This window comes from Lepidothrix coronata, unplaced genomic scaffold, assembly GCF_001604755.1.
Source record: "Lepidothrix coronata isolate B3197 unplaced genomic scaffold, Lepidothrix_coronata-1.0 Scaffold256, whole genome shotgun sequence".
Taxonomy (NCBI): Eukaryota; Metazoa; Chordata; class Aves; order Passeriformes; family Pipridae; genus Lepidothrix; species Lepidothrix coronata.
In genome coordinates, this window is record NW_016690436.1 from 382,996 (window position 1) to 409,355 (window position 26,360).

At 49.9% G+C, this 26,360-nt stretch overlaps 2 protein-coding genes across 2 annotated transcripts; both read right to left on the reverse strand.

The window, feature by feature from the left end:
* SUCNR1 (succinate receptor 1) lies at positions 1-5,041 on the reverse strand. The gene is made up of 2 exons (XM_017835470.1): positions 3,322-5,041; positions 1-1,911 (listed from the first exon to the last, which is right to left on the reverse strand). Exons 1-2 carry the CDS (start codon positions 3,322-3,324, stop codon positions 964-966), a joined length of 951 nt encoding a protein of 316 aa, XP_017690959.1. The 5' UTR covers positions 3,325-5,041; the 3' UTR covers positions 1-963.
* A 608-nt stretch (positions 5,042-5,649) lies between these two features.
* AADAC (arylacetamide deacetylase) lies at positions 5,650-13,266 on the reverse strand. Its single transcript, XM_017835469.1, has 5 exons — positions 12,932-13,266; positions 8,695-8,917; positions 8,382-8,451; positions 7,871-8,042; positions 5,650-6,783 (listed from the first exon to the last, which is right to left on the reverse strand). The coding sequence occupies exons 1-5, from the start codon at positions 13,067-13,069 to the stop codon at positions 6,175-6,177; spliced, it is 1,212 nt and encodes a 403-aa protein (XP_017690958.1). The 5' UTR covers positions 13,070-13,266; the 3' UTR covers positions 5,650-6,174.
* Positions 13,267-26,360: the final 13,094 nt, after the last annotated feature.

The following is a 26,360-nucleotide window of genomic DNA, read 5'->3' on the forward strand; positions in this document are numbered from 1 at the left end:
TAAGCAGGATGCAGGGTTTATTATCTGGGGCTGCTATCTCTGGCACAGTGAAGCAGTTGAAGATGATCGACACAGAAGAGAGAGCTGAACCCAGGGTGACCTGGATGGGACCCAGCGGGTGTCCTGTTCCCTGTGCTGTGGAGCAGCGAGTCCCCAGGCAGGGCTGGGGGCTCCTCATCTCCTGCAGGGATGCAGGCAGGGAAGGGGGCTGCCTACACCCTGTCCCCACTCCCTCCAGGCAGCTCCTTCTCCAGCCCAAACTCCTACAGGGTCATTATTCCATTGATCTCTTCCCCCTTTCCATCTGAACGTGGGACAGTCCACTGGAGAATAAGCTGTGCTGCTGATCGATCCCACAGGGATGTCAGGCAGGGACTGGCTCCTTGTTAGCTCCTGGTTCATTAGCAGAACTGCTAATGAAGTCTGAACTCTAAGGTCCAAATTCTGCCTCAGGCCATACATTCTGCTGGCACTTATAGACAACTACATTAAAGTTAGGTAGCTCCATACTCTGCTAAGTGACTGTGACGATGGCCCTGTGAGCTCGCCTGGCTGTCCTGCTGAGTACAGAGACACATTCGTTTTAGCCCATCCCCGCTCCAGCCCAGCATCACATCATGGCTCACAAAGCAGTTATTTGACAGCAGTGTGTTTTTCCCTCCAAGAGCTGACTTGATGGTCTTTTGTTTACAATATTGATGTGCTGGGGGGTATTGTGCTCTGAGAGCAGGGTCCTCCTGTACTGCTGGGAGTGAGCACCTCTCCTGATCTGCTGGAGGCAGCTCAGCAGCAGGTCTCCTGTACAATAAGGTAACAGGTGCATTTCCAGGAACACAATCAGCTCACACTTATTCTATAGCATAAATAAGGTTATCTTAAAAAAATGGCACATGACTGATTGTTCTCCCTAGGGAGTTCCCTCCCTGCCATCTCCCACTACCAGGGGCTCTCCTTCCTTACTCACTACCCGGTGATCGTCAGCCTGCGCAAGAGCTGCCCTGCTTTGGCCATCAGCATCTCTCTGAAGTGGTCACCCATGAGGAAATAGAAAACAGGATTAATGGCACTATTCAGAAAGGCAACGGGTCTCGTGATGACGTAAATGGTGCTGATGATGCCCTGCGTGCACTCGGGGACGTTCAGGGCCGGGATTCGGGAAGCGAGGCGGACGTTGCGCATGACGTGGTAGGGAGTGAAGAGCAGGGAGAAGATCACCACGGTGAGGACCACGAGGGTGAGAGGCTTCTCGAGGGTCAGGGGAGAGCTGAGTTGCTCACTCCTGTTTTTAAGAAAACGAACCATCTTCACGTAGAAGCAGCACATGATCAAGAGAGGGATGAGGAACCCAAAGACAGTCAGGAACATGCTATAGATGAGGTTTTCTGCGGGGTCTCCAGAGCTCGCGTAATCAAGACACTTGTAATTATTGGCGGGTGTCAGAGGCTCCAGGAAATGCACCAGCGGCAGCAGCTCCAGGATCACCCCGACCCAGATGGCAGTGGACACCAGGACAGCCGTTCTCCTCTGCTGAAGGACGTGGTCCCTGAAGGGGTGTTTTATGAGCATGTACCGGTCAACGCTGACAGCAGTGAGGAAGAGGATGCTGCTGTACAGGTTGGCATGCAGCAGGAATCTGTTGCTGTGGCACAGGATGTCCTGCTTTGCCCACTGATCGTGGGAGTAGCTGTTCACCAATACTGGCAGAGTACAGAGAAATAACAAATCTGATAGGGATAAATTGAACAGGTAGATGTTGCCACTTTTCCATTTTTTCAGGCAGAAGATATAGCCAAACACCGCAATGGTGTTTCCAATGAAGCCTAAAATGAACTCAAGGGTATACATGGTGGAGAGATAATACTTTTCTAGGACTCTGTTTGTCAGCAAGCAGTCACTGGTCTCATTCACAGCCTGGAAAGTTAAAAGGAAAAAAAAAACACAAAAAATGAATAAAAGAACATTTCCATTTTTATATTGTTGCTGTAATTGGTGAATACATCCTCCAGTTTCATTCCAGCCTTCATGGGTTACTTGACCTGAAAGAATGTCTCTCACACATGGAATTTGCACTTTCAGCCACTGACCAGAGTTATGGAGCAAGATGAAAACTTGCCTGAGCAAAGATCTGTGTGAGGAGTTTGAAGTAAGAGCAGCACCTGAAGGCACCTGCCACGACGTGCCAGCTGCTGCTTGGCCAAAGCCACAGCAATGCCAGCAGGCAGGAAAGTGAAGCCAGCCTGTCAGTGCCCTGTCAGTGCCCTGTCAGTGCCCTTGCTGGAAGTCATCTGCCCCCATTACCCAACGCCGGCCCCATGAGCCCTCACTCATCACCGAAGCAGAAGTTCTCTGTCAAGGCTTATGAAGGATGAGCTCATTAGCAGCAGTGCAGACACACTGACAACACTACTCAGAATTCATTAGGAAGCCAGGAGAGATGTGTTTATTAAATTAACAGAATCATTAGTCGTGTGCTTTGCACAGTTTTGCTGGTAACTGGGTACCAGAAAGGCACAGAGGATGGAGTGTCTCTCCTGTGCACTCTGCCAAAGCTTTCTAGGAGCTGCCCCATGCATGAGCTTGCTTGATGACAAATTTTGCTTTCTTTCTTTCTAAAGGTTGGTTGAAAAAATCCTTTCAGGACAGGGAAGGAAAGAGAGCAGGATCTCAAGTGCTCACCCCGCTTCCTCCTCAGCAAAGCCCGCACTGCAGGGAGCTGCAGGACACAGCTTTCAGTGAAAGCTGAAAGTAAAGCGTCAGCAAACAATTAGAAAGCAGGGAAAACAAAATACTAGAAACCGGGATATAGATCAAAACTGAACTCAAGCTGAGGTTAAGCATTTTCAAAGGTGTTCTGGTGTCCACAACCTGTTCACAGGTCTCTGCCCTCAGAGCACCATATTTCATTTTAAAGGTAGATCATGAGGCAGAACAAAGCACAGCATACCCAAAACTTAATAAAGTTACCTCCAGCAAGTCTCTACACTTCCTCTGTGCCCCGCAGGGGACAGAAATGCTACGGAGTGCTCACTCTGCTCAGTCACCTCAGCTGCAGCACCCACCGAGCCCTGGCTGCTCCGCTCTTGAGGAGAAACTCAACACCTGAGTGAGGTTTTAAATCTGGAAAGCACAGCACGGACATGAGCACTCCAAATATCAATACCAATTTACAAGTTCCTGTATTGACAGATACATCGATTTAGGCAGTTGTTAGGAAAAGGCTGACGGATCAATGCTAAGGTAAGCAGGTAATGCAGTTAAAGGTTCGCTCAGAAACGGGCTCGCCAGAGGAACAGAAGAGGCTCCCCAGCACCAGACCCTTACCATCGCCAGGGCTGTGGGTGCTGCCTCCCCGCCGGGCTCCAGGATCCAGGGGTGCAGCCCCGCTGCCGTCCCGCCGAGTGCGAGCAGGATTTAATCATTAATGAGTCAAGGCGGAGGCAGGAGCTGTGTGGCTGAGCAGCACAGGGGGCAGTGGGAGGGTGGGGCTGCTCGATGTGCGCCGAGGGAGCTGCAAATAACACTTCCACCTCACAGGGATCCGCTGGGAAACTGCCCGGGGCGGATGGAGGCGTACGGAGGGAGAGGGCACTGCTCCCCACCCCATGCCCTGGGAGATGCCCGGGGGCTGCAGGAGGGCAGAGCTGGCGGCTCGTTCCTGCTCACACGCAGTCACCTTCAGCCCTGGAGCAGCCTCTCCTACTGCACCCAGAGACCGACACAGCAGCTGCGGCAGCTCAGCGACTTCCCACGGCTCGCAAACCAATTAAACAATACATTTAATTCTATTACAACACTAAAGAAGAGTACTTAGTTTTCATACAGCAACACATCACCACTCCAAAGCTCGCTGCTTCATTCAGCATTGCGAGATAGAAATTATTGGTAAAGATGAAAATATGATAAATACTGCTAGTGCAGAATGACCCAGCTCCATGGTGATTGATGTTCCTGAACTATCTCATTCCACTCCCACCACAGGCAGGGACACCTCCTACTAAACCAGGTTGCTCCAAGCCCCATCCAACCTAGCCTTGAACACCTCCAGGGATGGGGAAGCCACAGCTTCTCTACCCTTTTTTCCCCCTTCCCCTTTATTGTGATGTATTTCACTGTCAGCAAACATTAACCCTATTAAGAGATATAAAAAGCTGTTGTAGCTTTTCTATGCAGATAAGGCCAACAGATCAGCTCATATTTAAGCATTACAGAAGCTGATTTAAAATCCCAACACTGATTTAAAGCTGATTTAAAATTCCAATTTAAAAAGCCAACCCTGGCTTCTCATTTACCAGCTTTTAAATATATTGTCCATTCAGGCAACTGCTGTTGCACTGAAGGATAAAGTGGGGCTGAATAAATGGAGCGTTTCTTCCTTCCCACTGCAGTAACACCTCAGAGAACTGGCGGGGGAGCAAGAAATGCTCCTTAATGTCCTTTCCGTAGGGTTACATTTGTGCCAGATTTACAGCTCTGTGGCTGTTGCATCGGCTCATTGTGTTTCTGAGCACGGGTTTCTAACCCTTGGTTATTCTGAGGCTCTCCCAGTCACATGAGCTGGCACCTCTAATTCCACTGCCTTCAGACAGCCCTATCCCTAAGGAACACCTGGTCTGGGGGTCTCAGCAGAGGTTGCCAGAGAGGTCTGTGCCCAGTGCTCCCTGCCTGGTGCCATGGGCCGTGCCGGCAGCTCCGGGCACTGCTCCCGGCACAGCAGGCTGCAAACGTGCTGTCCTGCTGGGAAGGGTTCAGCGGGGGCTGAGCCAACCTCAGCACGAGGAACCAGAACAGAACCCAACAGCTCAATGGGGTAACTTGTAACGGCAGCACTGGGGCCCCTGAACGGGCCCAACGGCCGGGCTGAGCACACCAGCAGGAGTTCCCTGCATTTCCCAACAGGGAACAACCCAAACACCAGCTCCAAAACCACTGAAGACCAAAAGGACTGTCAGGTTCTGTTTCTCGGGCAGTTGTTGGTTGGTTTGTTTGTTTGTTTTTAAACCAGTGTAGTACTTAAAAAAGTTAGGGGCTCTTAAGCAATGGATACTGATGAAGCCCTGACTGCTGCAGGTGCTTTGGGAATGATTTATTTCCTCTTCCACTCACGAGTGTGAACAGGCTGCACACACTCAGGAAAAATAACCCAGAATTATTGAAGATTCGGTATCTTTTATGCAAAAGAAAAGCAGGATACACGAAGTACATGGCCATGGTTTGATTGTCTTAAACCAACAGCCAACCCCCGTATTCATGCGTCAAAGTTTTAGGGTTTATATTTAGCACACAAAACATTTACACACAGGTTATTTGTTCCACACAGAAAGCTGAACTCTTTTTCAAACCTATAAAGCTACTAAGCTAATTTTACTTTAACAAGATCATATGTAAAAACTACCAAACAATTTTAAGGACAATTAGAACACATAGTACATGACCTATCAGATAAGGAGAGCATGGACCATGCAGCAGTGCTATTGTAAGGCTGGGACCTTCACAGCTTCCCTTTTCCTGATGAAAATCCAGTGCTGGTTTGTTGCACTATTTCCTGCTAGTTCAAGGATTAAAGAAAGTGAGTATGAGCAAGACAGGTGCTTTTTAAAAAAAAAATTTAACAATCCCCCCCCATACCCCAAAACACTTGCACAATTTTTCGGCCACTGGGTTTCCAAGTGCTTCCCTGGAGCCTTGCTGGGTAGGGACAGCAGCCCCAGCCCAGCCACTGCCTGCGATGGGTGGGTCCCACCAGCTGCCCGGCACCTGGTCCTGGTGCCCCCATTCATCCCATCACCCCTGGCAGCAGCAGGGCCTTGCTGGCACATCCCATGGGAAACAGGAGCCGTGAGGGACAGGGAGAAAGCAGCCACCAAGTGCCTCCCATGTGCCCACAGTGACCTGGCCCACTGGCACATGCCTGTGGTATGAAGGTGTTGTGATAGGAAGAAAGAAGCGGCAACAGAGACAAGACACCAAGTGCCAGAGGCTGCAGGGCCAGGAGGGGAAGCCCAGGGCAGTTCCAGCAGGTTTGAGGCTCAGACAGCACTGGAAGAATGCTCAGATCAGAATCAGACTCCGGTCCCAGCACTGCAGAGCATTGCAGAGCACCTTGGCCATGGCACACAGGGCCGAGAGCTGGCACAGCCCCGCGCCCTCGGCCACGCCTGGCAGACGTGGGGCGGCTCAGAGGTTCTCCTTCAACCACTGCATGTATCTGTTGAAGAGCCGGTGCCCCACGGCCAGCTCGTAGGGCCACGAGATGAACAGGAGGGCCCCGTGGAAGGCGTCCTGCGCGTGGTCGTGGGTGACGCTGACGCCGGCGTTGCGGAGCCGCTGCGCGTACATGGCACCGTCGTCCCGCAGCACGTCGTGCTCGCAGGTCAGGATGTAGGTGGGGGGCAGCTGGCGCAGCCGGGCATCGCTGCCCAGCAGCGGGGCCGCCCGCGGGTCCAGGAACCCGGGGTAGCGCCGTGCCAGCGCCGCGCTGCCCGGCCTGGGGGCCGCGTACACGTGCCCCTTGCGCATCCCCGCGGGCAGCAGCCGGCTCCAGTTCACAAACTGCAGCAGGTGTCCTGCCTCAGCGGGGACGTGCCTGTTGGAGGCCATCGCCTCCCTCAGAGAGGGGTCTGACGTGAAATACTCGCTCCAGAACCTGACCATGAGCAACCTGGACAGGAGGGGCTTGTTGGCGTTGTCTCGGTAGGACGGCAGATCCAGGTCCAGGGCCTGCAGAGCAGGGTAGAGCAAAACTTGGGCTTTGAGCTTCGTTTTGACTTCAGGGTCCTCCAACAGCTGTAGAAGAAAACAGATAATTTCAAAGAGTCAGTGAAAGTGCTGGCTCTCCCACACTGACAGAAGATCTGAAGTAAGGAAATAAGACACTCATTTCACAACATGAGCAAAATAAAATCGATAAAACCAGGACAGAGTAAAGAAATTCTGAATCCATAGGTGGGTCACCTAAAACAATGTGCTGTGCTAAAAATTCACAAACATCAAATACAATTTCATTTTATTTCTTATGTTGAAGGATAACGATATTTGGGAAATACTCTTTTGGAGGCTTTAATACTTTCTGAAGTAGTAACCGATGTTTTTTCGATAACTGCAGAAATTTTCTGTTCTTATATCATGAAAATTTCACATTTCTGAATCTCCTTTAATAATTTCCCACAATTTGGAGCTTATCCGCTGGTTGGTTTTTAGCCCTGAGGTGTTACAACTCAAGCAACTGCAATTCTGTGCATTTTAGAGATGTGACAAATAAAATGTGATGAATTGAACACTAACATTTCTTATATGTCATTCTTTTCCCCTCTTCACTAATAAATCTTCCATTTTCTCCCTCATCTTCTGCCTTCAGCATCCACAGCAAATTCACCAGTGTTCCCAGTGAGATCCATTACAATCCAAACAAGTTCTCAAGAGAGCAACAGCATGATGTTGGCTTTTTTTTTAATAATCTTGAGTGAGAAGTGCAAAAGGCACTGAACTGTGTGATCAGACACTGGAACACTTAGTGATGGTTTTTTGTTTGGTTGAGATTTTTTACCCTGCTATTTACATCTTTATGAGCCAAATTGTTAAAATTCCCTTTTCAAACACCATACCTAGACCAGTCAATATGTGCTTAAGGTTAGCATGATGTATGCCCCAATTAGAGGGCAGAGAGCCTTATTTAGGGTATAAAGGTCCGGATGACACCAAAGCTCCTCTGCTGCCCTTGAGTGGCTCAGGCACATTGGCTCTCGTGGGCTGTGGGATGTCCTGTGTGCACAGACCGCGAGAGCTGCACGTGCTTTGAGCTGAGGTGCTTGTTAGAGGCCGTGAAATGACAAAAATAACTATTCTGAGCTTGCAGCCCAGGCTTTAGTCGTACCTGTTGTGCCACAGCTGCAGCCAGGTTGCCCCCAGCGCTGTCCCCTGCGACACAGACCCGTGCAGGGTCCACCCCGTACTGGGCCAGGACACTGCTCTGCAGGAAGAACTTGGTCGCCGAGTACACGTCTTCAAAGGGCACCGGGAAACGGTGCTCAGGGGCCAGCCTGTAGCTGTGGAGGCAAGAGAGGTGTGTCAGTCCCTGCTATTAACAAAGAGAGGGGCTCGCTGATGTCTGCCTGAGCTGGGGCATGTTTGTTATTTCTGCGCCCAGAGAAGTGGGAACAGTCTATTCAGGACAGTCCAGTATTCCAGTACCTCCTATCTTCATACAGCCAAAATAGCCACCAACCACAATTCACCACTGCCACCCTGATGGCCTCGGTTCACAAGTGCTTATAGCCAGCAGGAAGACACATGACCAAAGACAGAGGTATTGCAAAATTATATTAATTGAAACAAATTAATTTATTCCAAACCCTCATCCCATCTGGAAGGAGACTCTCTCTTACTTGACTGACACCACGACAGCATCCAGCTCGTTTGAAGTTCGCCGTGAGGTGTGATCGTAGGATTTCATGCCTGAAATGAAACAAGTCACTGGAATACACCCCAGTACTTGTGAGAACGGACACACACACAGCCTGATGCTCCTCTTGGCAGAAGCTTTCAGGTGACTTTCCCAAACCTCCACCTGCTTTTAACTCTTGACACACCAGTTCCCTGACCCTCCCCTGTGGTAAGTCCCATAAAACAAAAGGCAGCGCTTGACACGGGCTGTTGAGATCTTCCACAGACCCCTGGCACCAAGGGAAAAGCACTTACCTGCGTCTCCCAGGCACCACCCCCCGCCATGGAAGTAGACCATGGCCCTCCTCAGCCCGTCAGGTGCCCTCTTGGGCAGGTACAGGAGGACGGGGACGTTGTTGAACTCGGTGTCTGTCACAGTGACGTTTTCATCGGATGTGACCATGACGGTCTCCATAGCTGTGATCAGCCTCATGCCCTTCATGTAGTGCACCAGCCCCAGCAGATCCAGCACCGCGGACTAAAGACAAGGGCAAACAGTGCTTTCAGTGCAGCCTCAGTTACTCTCAGATTAAATCTCCACGAAGGCACTCGATGCTCTGTGCAAGCCCGTGAAGTTGCTGTGCAGGTCACGACAGCAACAGGCCCGGGTGTGTCCGTCTGATGGGAGCTTGGCACTGAAAGGAGCACTCGGTGCCGGTCGCTCACTCTGTGTCACTGCTGCCCAGCTGGGGCAGAGCCCAGCGCTGGCACCGGGGCTGCTGCTTTGTACCTGCACTCAGACTCGTGCTCAGTGTTTATGTGGGTCACCTCCACAGCACACTGACCAGCTCAGTGACCCACCAGCACAGGGATCGTGCCACAGAGAGCCACCAACAGCCACCCACAGCTCCTGTGCCTGCCACAGGCACCAGCATGGCGTGGGAATGGCACTACTGGCACCAGCATGGCGTGGGGGTGGCACAGGGATCACACTGCACAGAGCCACCCACGGCCACTGTGCCACTGTCAGAAACAGTAGCCTGGCTCCTCCACCACTGCCCCAGGTGACATGACACGACCCACTTTCCACCCCAGCCTCCTCCCTGCCTCATCACATCACAACAGAAACAGTTAAGTAACAAAGCCAAGTTCTTACACGTTATCTGAAGGTACAAACAGACGAAACTCAGAGCAGGTTTGAGTTTAAAAAGAAATAAAACAGCCGAGCCTGGTGCAGGCTGTTGGAATTTTGGCTTCCAAGAGATGCTTTATTCTCCTCAGAAAGAATGTGAAGCCCTCCCACTGTACTGGATCACCTGCTGACAGGTGTAAGCTCTAGCATTCAGACTTTGATGGTGTAAGTCAGACAGTCTGACCCTGCTTGGTTTGCTTGCTGTATTTTTTTCCCAAGAGCACAGAGCTCAGCCCTTACTTACAGTACCTGACAGCCATTGTCACCACATTTTACCAGTCACCTCTCTCTGAAGGCTTGGAGCAGGTGGTGCCAGGAGGAGCCCTGCCAATCCCAGTGAGTTGGAATAGGGATGGAGATGAGTGGGCAGTCCCTGGCACACCACAAAGGGAAACACAGGTCCTTGCCTTTGGCTCCACAAAAACAAACACTCGTGTGCCAGAACTGCAGTTTTAGCCACAACATTTACATAGTTTATGTAAATATTTCTCAAGTGTTGCCTTTCCCCCCAGGATTAGTGTCTTGAAAAAACAAATATATCTGTCAAAGTGAGCCCTGCTGTGATTCCACTGAGCTTGTGAAACCCCCATGGTGAAAGGAATTCCCTGAGCCCCAGCACTGAGGATTTTCAGCGCTCACAGTTGTGTTTTCCACAACTGGACAATCTGCATTGTAGAAAACCACTGAGCTGCTGCCTGCGGTTTCCAGGCCATTATCCTATGGAAATCAAAGGAAATCATGCTCTCATATGAAAATCCTCATTGTCCCAGTGTGAGATTACAGGGTGTCACAGGTTAACAGGAAAACCAACCACTTTGGGGTTTGGGATCCTCATGCATTTTCCACAGTCACTTCCTCCCTCTTCCATAAAGGAGCAGGGCAGAAAGAACAAAACTCCCAAATATATGTGCCTGGGCAGGTGGAGCACCCTCACGACTTTCAGCAGCTGAGTTATCCCAAGGGGTGATGCTCTCGATGGGACACTCTCCAGAGAAGGTCCCCATCAGCCTGCAGGGACACAGGCAGTTTGTGAGTGGGGCTGGAAAAGGCTTGAGTCTGGGTTTCAGTGCTTCTGAGGAGTGGGGCCAAGGAGGGAGGGAGCTTTGGGAGGACGTCACAGAACCACAGCAAAGACATTGAGTTGCACTTTATACTTTCTTCACGTTTCAACTGAGGGCATGGAGCACTTCCTAAAACACCTGAAGCATTTTCTGCTCAAGCACCAAAGCAAGTGGCTGGTGCATTGTTGGAGGCTGTCCCCCAGCTCGGCAGCACGGGGCCATGGGACATGGACAGGCAAAGGGAGATATTCCCAGGCAAAGGCAGACATTCCCAGCCTCCCTGCTGCAGTGGGACCGGCACAGAGGGGCAGGCTGGGCACACCCTGGCGGGGGTGCTGGGCTGGGGGCTCCCCAGCACCCACCACAGCACAGGGGAGGGAGATTTGCCACTTCGTGGTGCTCTTGACACATCCTTTTGTGAGCTCAGAGAGGACTCTGCTGCTCAGGAGTGCTCAAGGGCAGCAGTTTGCTCCCTGTGTTCAAACTCAAAGACTAAAGCAGGGTCCCCTCTGCAGACCTACCACAAGTGACCACGAGTCACTGCCCTGTAAGCACTGTGGGGAACGGGCTCAGGCTTCCCAGGCAGCTGGGACAGCAGCTCCAGAGACGCCAGCTCCGTGTGCCAGTGACAACACATGATCCACCAGCACACAGACAGCACTCCTGCACTGGCGCTGCTGTGCCAAGGGCGACAGTCTGACCCAGCCAGCGGGTCTGGGGTGCACAGGCACTGAGCTCCCTGGGCACGGACCCTCCTTGCAGGCCACTCCAGCAGGAGATTTGGGAGAGGAAGCAGCAACACAGCACATCAACAGTGTAGACTACAGATTCTTTCCCACCCCTTTAAATCTCCCACTACCTCACCCCCCCAAAAAAAAGAAATAAAAAAAAAGAGAGAGGGCAGCAAAGAGTCCATGATACACACCAAAAAAACCCTCATCCCTCACCCCTGCTGGCTGAACAACCCTAATAAAGTCTCCCCTGCTGACAAGGGCTGCCTCACAGCTCTGGACATCAACAGTGGCTTTTAGGTACACTCCAGAGTGATGTTTAGGAGACATCCCAAAAAGCTGTGTACCCTCGTCTCCACTAGAAAATCATAAATGCAGTGTCTCTCAAGGACTTCTGAGAATCACGCCCTGGTATTGCAACTGGAGTGACAGAAAAGGCAAAACCAAACTAGTGCCCTTTGGAGCCAACAGCCCGGGTGCTGGTGGCTGCAGCAGCCCAGCCTTCCAGCAGCATCCCCCCAGCAAACCCAGCAGCTTCTCTCCTGGCTCCTCAGACCCCTCTTTTAACAGATTTTATTGTGCAAAAAGAAAAGCAGCCTCACAACATTTGTAGCCACCCAGGAAGATGTTTGCAACATTCAGCCCTCTTCCTCCCCCCAAACCTTCATCTTTGACCTTGTTTTTAGGTTTCAGTCACGCTGCTGCAGCCACATTGTACAGCAAGGACAGCCTGGGTTCAAACCAGCTCCCAGTTACTGCACCTCAGAGGTGGGAGCTCCAGCACCATTATTTACACACGATGTGCAGCTTCACAGACCACTTCCACGTGCTGGAAGGGTCTGTAACGTGCCTGAAGTGAAGCAGAAACCAGGGATGTCATACATGTTAAAATAGCACAGAGGGACACACAGACCATGCTGGCAATAAATACTGGCTTAGAAGCGCAGCCAGGGTGTAACACCAGCACCTGTCCAGGCTGTGACACACAGCTCTGCACTCAGGAGCTAGAGACCATTTTACATAGGCAAGATCACGGTGGTATTAAAAGAAGTTTTATTTTTATGTATCTATGGCTTAATCTCTACGTGCTCTAGCACTATCACCCCTATAATTACTTTGGTGTAGTTTTTAGGCTCATTCTGTCAGTAGATTTTCATGAAATCACAAAAATCAGTAGTATTTAGGAGCAGCTCTAGTTTTCCCTCCCCTGACACCCAACACTGCCAAGGGATCTCAGTACACAGGGGCTGAGAAGCAGAATGATTCGAGCAGTAGTGCTTCAGCTGCACAGGACTGTGAAGCAAAAGAAACTCATCTGTGCTTGTCAGGCTGTGGTCACACCCAACATCATATTCCAGTTACTCCAAATGGCCTTTTCTCAAGACTGCACAATTAAATCTTTTCTATTCTTAGATCTATCATAGTTGCAGTAAGTTTAATGCTGAGTTTCATCTAATACAGTCCTTCACTGAGTATACTACCACAGACATACAACACATGCAGTATGACACCTGTGCATTGCCGTGTCTCCACGAGAACCCCCCTGCTCCCCAGCCCTGCCCACTCACCAGGTGCCCCACGGCCCTGAAGGGGGCACAGAGGACCATCACTTTCCAGGGCTGTGCCAGCTCCGCGGGCATGGGGGTGTAGATGTAGTAGGCGAGCAGGGCTGGCAGGAGGCAGAGGCAGAGCAGCTTGGCCCCCATGGCTGCGGAGAGCAGCTCTCACCGGCTGCGAGCGGCCGCAAGTCAGCACAGGGCAAAGTTAATCCCGTGTTTTGTTTGAGTCCCGGCCAGGGAGTGATTTCTCGTCGGATCACACGGGGCAGAGGTTACTCCCCTTTGCGGCTCCCAAGAAAACATGTTTCCCCAGCAAGGCGTGCAGCCCTGGGAGTGACCGAGCTGGCGTGCCCAGCCCGGATTAAGCAGTGAGGCTGCACACTCAGCACCCCGTCCCTGCCCGCAGCGGCCAGCCCCAGGACTCTGCAGGGGAGAGGTGTGAGAAACGAGGAGCAGGATGTGGCTGGGAGCTGCACACGGTGACACCCAGATGTAAACACATGGGTTGGACATTCAGGAGCCACTCTGGAGGGCGGCAGCTCAACCAGAGCCCTGGGCACAGCTCTGCCCCCCGGGGCAGCGGCTCGACAAGAGCCCAGCTCACAGGGATGCCTGGTGGGATCAGCCCATGGCAGCAGCTGACCCACTGCCACTCCTCGGGCAGGAACCGGCACCTCCTGCCCTGGCAAAGACACCTTTGGCTCACACAACACACCAGCCCCTTGTGCAATAGTAAGGTTGGCAGATAAAACAGTCTTTTACAGGGCAGGGCTTCTGGCTAATATTTGACAGATCAGATTTAATTGCCACTGTTCTCAGCATTAAGAGATTTCTATGCATCTCCCAGAGGCTGCCACTTCTGCAGAGGGTGGGCGGGGAGGAGTCAATTCAAACAGGTAATAATTTCACCAAAGAAACACCACAACTGCAGGCACACACACGAAGGGGGGGGGTGAACAGAACAGCTGCAGCCCCAGGAACCCTGCTTTAGAGATAATTGAGGGGTTTTACCTTTTCAGTTTAAAATTTGAGTTACTTCTTTTGCTGAAGTTCTACCAACAGCAAAGCACCACATCCCTGTGCCCTCACACTGAGCAGCCCGTGGGGCTGGAGCATCCACTGGGGGAGCAGAGCACAAAACATCACAGAAGGCTTCAAGATGAACCATGTGCCACCAGCCTAAACACAGAGCAGAAGCAGACCTTAGTCAAACTTTCAGACATTTGCTTTAAGCTCTGGGTACCTCCAAACTATTCAAGTCTTTTTAAACTCCATCTGTGCTCTCCTCCTCAGTCAGGACAAGACACCCTGTGCTCCCTCCTCAGTCCTTCTGCAGCACAGCAGCTGGTTAAACACAATATTCTTGACCCACTCCAGCAAAACCAAGAGAACACGGCTCTGTGGTCACTTCACCTGCCCTGGAGGCCACACCAGGTGCTGAGAAAAGGGACAGGTGAGCCCAGCCTGGCACAGTGCCTGGGTTCCAGCAGCAGACTCCTGTGTACACACAGGGCTGGACACAGACCAGCAAACCCATCTTCTTTTTTGCACAGCTCAGACCTTTTCTCAGGGGCTCTGAGGTAAAACACAGGTAAAGGAACCAGATTTCAGGTCACACAGGAAGAGAAGGCACAGCTTGGTGATGGGGAATGGAGGACAAAGCCCTCTCCTGCCCTGCCCCTCACCAGCAGTGGCAGGAGCTCCCAGGACAGCTGCTCTGTGTGACCACTGCTCTGGCATGGGAAAACAGGACAGGGGAAGACATGGCCAGACCTGGAACCACCACAAAACTGGTGCCTTATTTTGTTGCACTTAAGGAAGGTTCCCCCTCTCCTTCCATGCTGGTCTCAAGCTAGAAGCACAGCTGTGCAGTGGCAGCCTGGGCTCTGCTCTGTCCCTGCCCTGAGGTCACCTTCAGCTTAGGCAGGAGCTCGCAGTGCTTAGCCTTCAGAGACCAACATCTCATCTGCTGGCAGATCCAGCCCTCTGCCCTCCAGTGAACTGCCCCAGCAGCCTTCCCTAACCCACAGCACTCCCAGATAAAGGGAATCATGAACTAAACTCACCATTTACCCAAGGGAACCCTAAAGCATCACATGTAATATGGGAATGCCCTGATGCCAATTTTATTAGATCTCTTTCAGTCAAAGGGGCCAGCTGGGACAGCACAAGACCCCTCTTGGACAAGGGATGGGGTGTCAAATGAAACACGTGATCATTAAACTCCAGCTCAGTGCCATGCAGTGATCACCCTCAGTGCCACACCCAGCACCAGCCTCCACACTGCCAGCGCTCTCCAGAGCCAGCACCAGCACCCACCACTGCTGGTTTGCTGCATATCACCTACTCTCCCACTGCTCAGAACTTTCTAAAGCAAACAAACACTTGGTTTAGTCTTTTCCCTCTTTATTTAATTTCGTTAAATAAGGTTGAACAGGGCTTGGAGCAACCTGGTCTAGCAGAAGTTGTCCCTGCCCATAGCAGGGGGTTGGAATGAAATAATCTCTACGATCCCCTCCAGCCCAAACAATTCTATGATTATATGATGATGAAACCCCATTTTTCTGCTCTTCCTCCTCACAGCATACCAAGAGCCATGCAGCATGCCCTCCTTGCCAACTTCTGCATTTCCATCTATTCCAAGCTACCGGCATTTCAGAAAAAAATTAATGCAAAGTTAAGCAGACTAAAGCCAAGTTTAAAACTGCAATGGGAAGAAGAGCAGCCAGCACATCACCCTGCCCAGAGCCAGCACCCCCTGAGCCCTGTGCTCCATGTCAGGACAGTCAGGGCTGGGATTGCCTGTCACCACATAGTGCTCAGCCATGGAGACACTGGCAGGGACTTGCTCAAGTGCTGACCTGCCACCTGAATAAGTCAGCTGGGCTAAAAATATCAGATTGAGTTTTCAAGGTGTGGTTTGGAAAGGAGAAATATGTGAGCTTATAACCTTACATCTTGGTTGTGACACTAACCAGGGTTTATAACTTACATCTGTTTGTATCAACAATCCCTCTGCAGCTCTCTTACACCTCTATTGCAGTTCCACTTGCTGTAATATCACAGCATTCCCAGCCCTTGCCTTGTCTGTCACAGAATCATTCTGGTAGGAAAAGCCCCCAGACCATCGAGTCCAACCCTTCCCCAGCACTGCCCAGGCCACCACTGACCCACGTCCCCAAGTGCCACAGCCACACATCTGTTAAATCCCCCCGGGGACGGGGGTTCCAGCACTGCTCTGGGCAGCTGTGCCAGGGCTGGGCAACCCTTCCAGGCAACAATTATTTCCCAATACCCAGCCTAAACCTGCCCTGAGTTTAGGTGTCCTGCATTGCCCCGTGAGCTGGGCACGTCCCTGGTGTGGCAGTGGCCGGACAGAGGGATGCTCCTGGCAGTGACAGCACCCCCGGGCTGCTCCTGGCAGTGACAGCACCCTCGGGGTGCTCCTGGCAGTGACAGCCCCCCCGGGCTGCCAGGGTGGCCTCACTGCAATAGGCAGGATTTCATTCCAATACAGTATTTTGGGAATGAAGGGAGAAGCCACAGGGAGGCAGTGCAGCCCTGTAGACGGTTTCCATTCCACCAAACCAGGGTACCCGAGGGCCCTCAAAACCCCATGAGGAACAGGAACACCAGTTCTGTCCGTCCTTCCCTCTAGGGAGGACAGGGACAGGCTGTGACTGTCACCTCAAGAACAGAGGAAAGGCCACAGCACAGCACTGCTGCCACTGAATGTTGTCCACATTTGCCTTTGCTCAGTCAAGTTACAACCTTGTAGTAAAAAGCAAAAATTACTTATTCTGCCCTTTAAAGCCTCTGATGAACACCCACTGACTGGTCAGTACAGTCAGACCAGCTGAGAACACCCTTTGAACCCTGAAACAGCTTTTGGGTTGATATTCAGAAGCCAGTACTACATTTCATATCACTTCACTAAGTTTCAGGTATTTCTGTTTCCTTTCTTCATTATTACTGTGTGTACTTTTTAATGGCATTTACAGGACTTGGAACTGGCCTGCTTTTACAAAACGAAATCCATAAGACATTTTATACAAGAGAATTTGGATACTGCTTTTCCATCTGTTGCTTATTACCAAATTGCAAGTTGTATAAATGGAAACAAATGTCTTATTTGACAATACATTCATACCCTGAACGGAGAAAAGCGATTCTCTGAAGCTTAAATAAGCTGAAGTTTAGCACATGCAGTGTTTCTGAACACGTGACAAAGCAGCAGCTCCAGAAACAAGACGGTTTCATGAAGGCATTAAAGTAGCCAATAAAACATCTCCCAACTCAGTCTGAATAGTACATTATCATCAGGATAAGAGGAGATTTGAAATAAGTCAGTGTTCTGCTTTGATGCTTTCAAAACATACGACTTTCTACTGTTTGGCAGGAAGGCAGCAACAGTTTTGCTCTTTACTGTTCCTCTCTCAAGTGAAGCAACAGGCTCAGAGGAGCAGAGCTGCTTCCTGGGTGCACCAGAGCCTCTCGCTCTGAACCAACCCAGCGACTGCTCTGGAGGCAGATCAGGACAGAAACCCCCTCACTGAGCACACAGAGAACCAGGATCTACCCACACTCCCAACCACCTCCACTGATTCCTGTCCTACCTTAAGTTTCAGAGGTCAAAATAAATTAAGAAACCCAGACTTATAGCAAGAATTCCATCCAGCTCACACCTCCCATTCCCAGCTTCTCAATGTTCACGCAGTTCCAGTGCTCACACGGTTTCCCATTTTTACAACAATAAGCACAATTCCTGAATTCAGGATCCAGCAGCAGATTGCTGGAGTTAGATTTGCCATCCCAGGGGAACAGAGACTGGCAGAGAAGGGACCTTGTAGACAATCAGCAGGAATCTTACACAAAATTGAAGCAATTCTGATAAAATGGAAGCCCAAGGCAGCCACCTGGGAAGGGGATTGACCACCTGAGGGACCATGAAGAGGAAGAGACATTTGGGAAATGTTTGCAGCATGAGAGGGTTTGGATTTGTTTACTCAAACATGCCTCTGACTTTGTGAATGTACACATGTATGCAGCAGAAACACATGTATGCAGCAGAAACACATGTTTAAAGCTTAATTCTGAAATCAGCAATGCTTTGGGATTGCAGAGTCACTGGGCTTGTAAAGGATGAGGAACAGGAGAGATGTTATCCAAACCAGAGGCTCACAGCTTCTCCAGCTGAGCTGGAATACTGCACAGGGACCAAGAGAAAGCACAGGGTCTGTTCTTCAAATTTACAACTTGATTCATAAACAAAGACATTAAATAAAATGGAACATGAAACAATACATGTTGAAAGCATCAGTCCTTGAGCCTTGGCTCTGGACATCCTTTTCCCCATATTACTGCCCATTTTTTATTTCCCATTTTATCTTCACAAGAATGTTTGTAGGCAGCATATTTTGCAATACCACAAATCTGACCCCAGTATTTGTCAGCTTTGTCACATGTTGCCTACCCTGATCACAGCTAACTGCACTTCAGATGAGGCTGGGAACTCTTAAATTGAAGAGACCAGCAAAGAAAATGTTTTAAAAATATCTTTTGCAGATATTACTTTGTTAGATAGTATTTATCAGCCTAAAATTCATTACATGACTTGTGCTGAACGAGTCCAGTGTCTTAGGTAAAGTGTGGATTTTTGGGAAACAGTTTGCCTCTCATGAAGGTGTAATTCATGTTTTCCCCCCCCATGTATTTTTAATCCCATTTCTCCCCAGAGCTGTTTCTCCCAGTGCTGCAGGAGGTGCCCCGTGCCCACCTCTCCACAGGGCCCTGCCAAAGGCTGTCCCTTGCATAAGCAAGTCCTGCTGCACAAAACAAAGCCCAAACTGCTGCCCAGACCTCATGTCTATAAAGTTTTTTCTTTCATTTTGTAAGCAGAAAAGCTTGACTTTCTTAATTTGTTCCTTTTGTGAATAGGAGAGGGAAAGGAAAACAACCAGGGGTAAATTCTCACCAGCTGCTGGAAACACCAACACAAAAGACCCCAGAGACATTTCTTTATGCAAGAGAAGGTTTGGCCAAAGTGCCACAAATGCTCGGCATTTGTATTTGTAATAGAAAGGTTAAAGCAAGCTAAAAACATTGTGCTACCAATTATCCATCCCCTGGAGCCATCCCTCCAGCAGTGCTGGATGGAGGGATTTAAACTCTCTCTGTTTCCACCAGAAGAGTGGGGACTCAGCCAGGGTAAGTTATGCCACTCAAAAGGGGGTAAAATCATCTTAATGATCTCTGGAAGATCTTCATATTCTGAAGAAACATGGATCACATCCCATTTGTGCCAACACAAGGTCCATTCTGTGCTAATGCTCAGAAATAACATCACCATTATAGGATGGTGGAGCGGCCCTGTGGGATCCCGGGATGTTTCCCTGCCCGTGGGGGCTGGTTTAGCACCAGCTCAGTGCTATGGAGCTGTCACTGCTGGCTGCTGCCAACCTTCAGTCACAGTTACACTCAAAAGCACCAGAGTCTGAGCAGTAGTTGCATGTCTCACAGGTCTCACATGTGCAATGTAGTCACAGAACCGGCAAACTTGAAGGTTTCATCTTGTTTCCAAAGATCGCCGTAGTGAAAGTTTATTTCCCAATAAAAGCGATTTTAAAGCAAACCTCACACTAACATTCTAGTTATGACAAATAAAATCGGTCATTCAGCTAAAATGAAGCACAAAACTGAAAACTTGAACTCCCAATGTCCTAATCTGGGGACATATTCTGCCCTTCCCCATCTGTTTCTCACATCCATTCTCAGCCAGACCCAGACATCCTGAACCAGCATGTGCAGCCAGGCTGGAGCTGAGGAGCACTGGAAATCTCAGGAAAGTCCAGGCCACAGAGGTTTGAATAAGCTGCAATCACCACAGAATATTGGCTGCTCAAATCAACCATCTGATGGTCACTCATCACCCTGAGATGAGCAGGGAACGTTAGTGCATGAGGGGACACAGAATGGTTCTGAACAGCTCCTCAGCAGAGCTCAGTGTCCATGGTCATACCAGATACCACCCATGTGTTTTCTCAAAACACCCTGCGAGGCATTTGGGATTGTAGATCACTTCTGACTGCTCAGAGCTGAGCCAACAGAAATCCCTCCCAGAAAAATCTCACCACGTAAGGTCTAAGAGTGAGGATTCAAGGCAGGACCATTTACAGTAGCTCCATCTATCAATCCACCAAAGCTGCATGAAAACTACAAGAAAACATTGCAGAAAGTATTTAGTTGATGTTAAAATTCAAACCATTTAAAACCAAAGCAGAAAATGTGTGACCTCGGTAGACACCACTGGGGGGAAAACCCTTTGTGAAAGCAGAGTCATGTCAATACACACTCTGCCCACCAGAAACAGGTAGTGATACACCTGTGTTCAGTGGGCAGTTTGTTCCTTGCTCTCAGTGAGTGCTTAGAATGGATACATGGGGTTTGGCCTCACAGTAATTCTGAGAAGTGTTGCAGTGTCAAATACTTTTAATAAGCATTAAGGACATGGATTTGCAGTAACTGATTGTTAGTGTTTATTAACTGAAGGTTCATTACAGAGACTTTTATTAAGCTTTAAAGCACCTGCAGTGCCCAGCAGGTTGCAGTGCTGCTGCAGGATCCTGCTCAGCCTCCAGCAAAAGACTCAACTTTTTCAAGTTGAGGCTGAAATTTCTACCTGACAGGAGGGTGTCACAAGGTGAGGGTCATCCTCTTCTCCCAGACTACCAGCAACAGGACCAGAGGAAATGGCCTAAAGCTGTGCCAGGGAGGTTCAGGTTGGACATCAGGAAGAATTTCCTCACTGGATGGGTTGTTAGACACTGGCAGGGGCTGCCCAGGGAGGTTTGGGGTCCCCACCCCTGGAGGAGCCCAAGGAAGGCCTGGCTGTGGCACTCAGTGCTCTGGGCTGGGGGACAAGGTGGGCATCGGGCACAGGGGGAATCCATGGGCTGGGAGGGCTTTTTCAGCCTCAGGGATTCTGTGATTCTGAAGCCACTGCAGGGGATTTGCAATTGCAAAGCACCCAAGTCCCCGAGGCTCCTCCCTGCTGTGGCTGAGGTCTCCCCATTGCACAGAGCCAGTCCCTGTGCTCCCCTCAGGTGTTTAGAAGTGAAAACCATCTGTAATTTTAACTCACTAAAACCTTTAAAAACCTCTGACTTTAATAATAGTAGTGCAAGCTAAGCAAATAACTCTCAAACTACTTCTCTAAATATTAAATCATTTCCAAGACTGGGTTTTGCCTGTGGGAAAGTGAAGGAAGGGCTGGGAACTGACTCATTGCTTTGCACAGACCGAGTGACAAAGGCAAACCTGAGTGTCACTGCCTGCAGATTCCCTGGCAGGTCTCACCTTGTGGCCCTATCACTTATAAAAGTACCTCGGGAAGTGCATCCCACCGTTTGCTCATGCGTAAAAACATTAAAAAGCTGCAAGAGAATCCACAGCATTTGCCAATAACCAACAGAGCTGAGGAGGACAATCAGAATATTAACAAGACAGATTTCTGCTGGGATTTCACCAAGGACTGGACAAAAGGTTTTACCAAAACCTTCACAGAAACAGTCTCAGAACACAAATGGTGTCAGGTTAAAAAACCACAGACCCTACTTAAGTAATGCCAGTGACCAGCAACCAGGGTTTCTTGCCCCAGCCCATCACAGGTTGGTGGCCTCAGGAAGCTCCTCGGGACATGTAATGAAGCCACAACCATAACTGCACCCCTGTGCTCCTGGGATGCCGAGGGAGCAGGGGCTGTGTGACCACCCAGGCAGCAGGGCACAGGGAAGACAGGCAGCTGCTAGATCCTGGGAAAAAAGGGATTCTGGGAGGCCTGCACTAAGTGTGTTAGTCTGGGACCTCATCCAGCTTCCACAGCAGCCAGCAAACACGTCCCCAGGGTGAACCATGTACCTGTGCCACAGTTCATGGAGAGGAGGAGGTTCACCCCTTGGCAGTGACACACAGCTGCCAGGTTTGAATCAAACAGAGTAATTCTGAGTGACACAGACAATACACCAAATTCTGAAGTAAAAATACCTTGGTCTGCTGTTCTGTGAGGTCTAATAAAATGCAATTTTACAAGGAAAAGTATGTCTTTAAAATGATAAAATTATAAATTACAGAAGATTTAGCTTCTACAAAACAGAAAAATCAACTTCAGGAGGAGTCTGACTTCAAGCCACAAAGAGGCAAATATATAATTATCAGCGTGTATTTGAGTGGAAAATCTGAGTTCCTGAGAAACTTCATTTCTGCTGTAATCCTGCTCCAAACAGGAACTTTCACTGTCAGCCCTGCTGTAATCCTGCCACAACCAGAAACTTTTACGGTTTTTCCATGGACTGAATTCTTTCTGGCTAGAAACAAATTCCAGCTTTAGCTGTTGGAGCCAGTTTATCCCAGTGGTCCTCACAAGCCAGAGCTGACGAGGAGCCCACGGAGCTCTGGCAGCACGTCCAGGAGCTGAGTGGCCCCTCAGCACAGCGGCCCCGGGCACAGCCTGGCCCCACTGCCCACCCACAGCAGCCTCCTGGTGTCCAGGAGGGGACCTGACCCAGGGCAGGGGGTTTCTCTGGGAGAGGAGCCTCACCTCCCCCCAGGCAGGGACCCGGCATGGTCCCTGGGTCCCACAGGGGGAGGAAAATGGTCTCAGCTTCTTCCACAGACCAAGGGAGCCAGGTTCTGGGTGTCTGACCCTTTCCTTATCCCCTGCAGGACTGAATGCTTCTGCAAGGTCAGCACTGCCCTTTGCCAGATTTTCAGCAGAAGTCAGAACTGAGAGCAAGCTCCCAGTCAGCCAGGGAAACTCCAAGCCAGGGAAACTACATCTCTGGGAACAAGCCCATCAGTTGACATGTCACTCAGGCTCCCTGGCTTGTCTTGGTCTTGCAATAAGAGTTATTTCAAAAACTACACCTAGAAATGTAACACAGCCTCCTAATGGCACCCACAAACAATTTAAACACAACCTGTCTGTGCAGGTGGATGAGGCTCCCTCCTGTTCCTTTCCACCAGCTCAGGAGGGAAAACATCATAGGATGTTGTGGGCTGTCCTTCTCTGCAGTGCAAGGAGAGGGCAATGGGAGGTGGACAGACCCCTCAGAGATCCCCATGCAGAGGACACCTGATGCTCATCCCCACCATCCCCTCCTCAGCTCGTGCCTCACACTCACTCCAGTGCCAGCACTGGGCCAGTGACACGCCCATGGTCACGGGCAAGGGGCTTCCACCACATGCACATGGAATCCTTCAGGTTGGAAAAGACCCTGAGAAACAGGATAGCATTAGATGTCTGGGAAAGCAGAGAGGAGGAAGCCTCATTGAGGTCACACTGCTCAGTGCAGTGGCTTGACAAGTGTGAGAGCACGTCACGTCCAGCGTTCCTGAACTCCCCGCTGGCTTCTGCCTCCACGCAGTGTTTTGGTGTTAACACAACTACAGCTCATAATACTGGTGAATAGGAAAATAGCAAAGAACAGTGTGTCCATCCAGAACAACAGCAGAAACTTCCACATCCCCTTGTTGAGCCACGTCAGAGAGGAAATGCAGGTTAAACGTTCCCGTAATGAAGGTAAAACTCCCTCTGCAGGGCACCAGCGTTGCTGACCACACATGATCTGCAGAAAGAGACTTGTGGAGCTTTCAATGCAAACCCCCTTGTATTTGTGTGTCCCATTTCAGAGGCTGTTCTGGCAGTCACACACAACACCAGACATTTGCACGTTCAGGCAGTTCCTTGAGCTCCCTGGTCTATGGAAGGTGTTTATGTTTGGTTTTATGTTTTCCACCATGTGTCATTCCTATACTCCTGCTGCTGAAAGCACGTTTCCCTGAGGTGAGTGCTCCTCTCAGAGCTGCACAGAAATATTTTATTGTCTTTTTAATACATGGAATAAAATTGTAAAAACTGTTGCACACACACTGCTGTGCTGGTTTTGGCTGGGGCTTAAACCACAACAGCTGCTTTTCTCAGTATCAGGATAAACAAATCACACTGTCTCAGTACTGCACTGCAGGACCTTCAGGGGTGGCTCTGTCCCCAGATTTGGGTTGCACTGCCTATTACCGACACGTGCCACTAATATTTGTACTCCTCTTGCTTCAAAAAATCATTCATCCATATGACATAACAGGAGGTTTAGTCTCAGAGCATTTCTGCCCACCATAAATTTAAGTGCCATGAAAAAAAACCTACTGCCATTTCAGGCTCACCTGGGATGTGAGGTCGGTAGGGTTAAGCCCTTGGGGGCTGTGAGGTGGCAGCTGTGGGAACTCATACAAGAAACCTGCATCCTCCCAGCCAGGGGAAACCAGAGGAGCAGAACTCTGAGACAAGGGTACAAGATCTTTATAAGGCTCTTCCAGCTGAGTAGAGCTGATGGCATTTTCTAGATATGTTTAATGTCATTTATACCCTCAAATATACCCAGACACATTCAGCCTCTCAAGCCAACAAGCACTCACATAAACATCTGAATTGGGGAAAAAAATAATGGAGTGCTGGCAGAGAGTGAGCCAAATGTGTTTGTCAGAGGCACTTGGACTTGCAAGATTCCACCCTCTACAGCCAATTCAGTCCTTGGAAATCAGTGGGAGTTTACCCATGTCATCACTGGATCAAAATTTGGTCCCTCATCCCTGCTCACCATGACCTAGAAATTAAATCCAGCTCATACACAACCAACCAGGTATTTCCTACATGTAGTCACAAGGGAAAACTCTCCAGCAGGAGCAGAGGAAGCCCTGTGGCACTACTACTTCAGTTTAGAGTTGAACCAATATTAGAAGGGGGAAGGGAAAAGCCAACATGAGACCTCCCATAGAAGAATGCCAGGTGGAGCAGAGGCTCAGCACAAGGGAAGTGTCAGAGGTTTCAACAAGAAAACTCCAGATCTCTGTTTGTACACCACTCGCTCCAAAGGACCTGCATTTAAAAGATTTGAGCTACATGGCCTCTCTGTCAGATGTTTCTTTTAATATCAGAGAGGGATCAGAGTGAAGAGGGTGCCCCTCCTGGGTCAGAGCAGCCCGTGCAGAACCTGCCTGCCCTGGAGGCAGCGGGGGCTCAGAGCCTGGCACAGGCACTGTCAGCCATGGGTTGCTGCAGGTCTCCACCACAGTCACTGCTTCATTCACTGCCCCCAGGAGGTGTTTCCATTGCTTGGAAAGCAGCACCAGCAGCCCAGAGATGTTCCTGGTGAGCCACTGGTGGGATGTTCAAACATGCAGCCACCACGAGCACACACAGACACGGGAAAGGGACCCACCATCCCCTCGGGGCTGGCACTCCATGGGCAAAGCTCACCCGAGGCAGCAGCAGCTTTCTCAGGGCTGTTTGAGTCAGCAGGGTGAACCCTCCCAAGGGCTGGGGTGTACAGGAACTCCCCACCTTGTCCCTGATCCCTTGCTGCTCCAGGACCCACAGGGCAACCCCGGCACTGCAACTCCCAGTGGGAACCCCACAGACACTTGCTACCTCTCCAGGACTGACACAGGACCCACACTGGAATAAAATGTTATTTTCAGTTATGCATCGTGCCAGCACAGGGTCAGTGGTGCACAGAAGCTGCCAGTTTTGCCCAACACACATTTTAATCCCACGACTATAACATCCTTTTGGTGAAGTCACTTCGGACCTCACGTTGTCAGCAAAACCAGAATACACACACAGGAGATAAAACAAACCAGGAGCCAAGAGCATGTGAATTTACAGCTAAGTACTCACAGACAGTGACTCTCTGATCTTGGCTAATCTCAGCATCAGAAAATGTTTTTCCAGGAAGGATTCAGAATAACTGAGTCTTTTAAAAAAGGAAGGAAGCCAAGTTGTTCTTTTTCATTCTTTCCTTTCAGCAAAAAAGGAATTCTGAAGGTATTTTCAAGAAAAAGAAAGGCTACTTTAGTTCAAATGCTGGAAAACCAATCACTTTGCCTGGGTACAGCTTTGGGTTATTCATCTATAAACACTGACTAGGAAAATTCCCTTCCTTGGCTGCTCTGAAGGACACAGCCTCCTCTCCTTGAAGGAGAAAAAAGGTCAGCACTGCTTTGAGGCTGCTACAAGGGTGCACCACTGTGTACAACCTGCATGTAAGTGCAAGTTAGAGCACAGAGAAAAGAGGAGGAGTGACATGGAGCTGCTTTAAAACCCCCCACTCATTCCTTCCAATGGGCAACCAGCGCCTGATTCTCTGCTATGAAACAAAGGAAAAAATGTGCAAAATGTTCACAAATTCAGATGAAAATCTTCTGTGATTAAGTACAACATTTACTGCAAATAAATCCAGTGTTTACAGAGTTATTTTTCCAAGTGCTTTGCACATAAACAAGGCTTTATTAATATGTTGGCAGAGCTTTAAAAGCTATTTAATTTCACAAGTCCCCTCTGGCTCAGGGCTGCAGGGACAGCTCGGCAGGACAAACCAGCAGCTGG

Coding starts and splice junctions, on each gene's coding strand:
- AADAC (XM_017835469.1), bottom strand. CDS start 13,069: ATGGGGGCCAAGCTGCTCTGCCTCTGCCTCCTGCCAGCCCTGCTCGCC. Junction 8,452..8,694: donor GTGGTGCCTGGGAGACGCAG/GTAAGTGCTTTT, acceptor GTTTCATTTCAG/GCATGAAATCCTACGATCAC. Junction 8,043..8,381: donor GCTGTCGTGGTGTCAGTCAA/GTAAGAGAGAGT, acceptor TTGCCTCCACAG/CTACAGGCTGGCCCCTGAGC.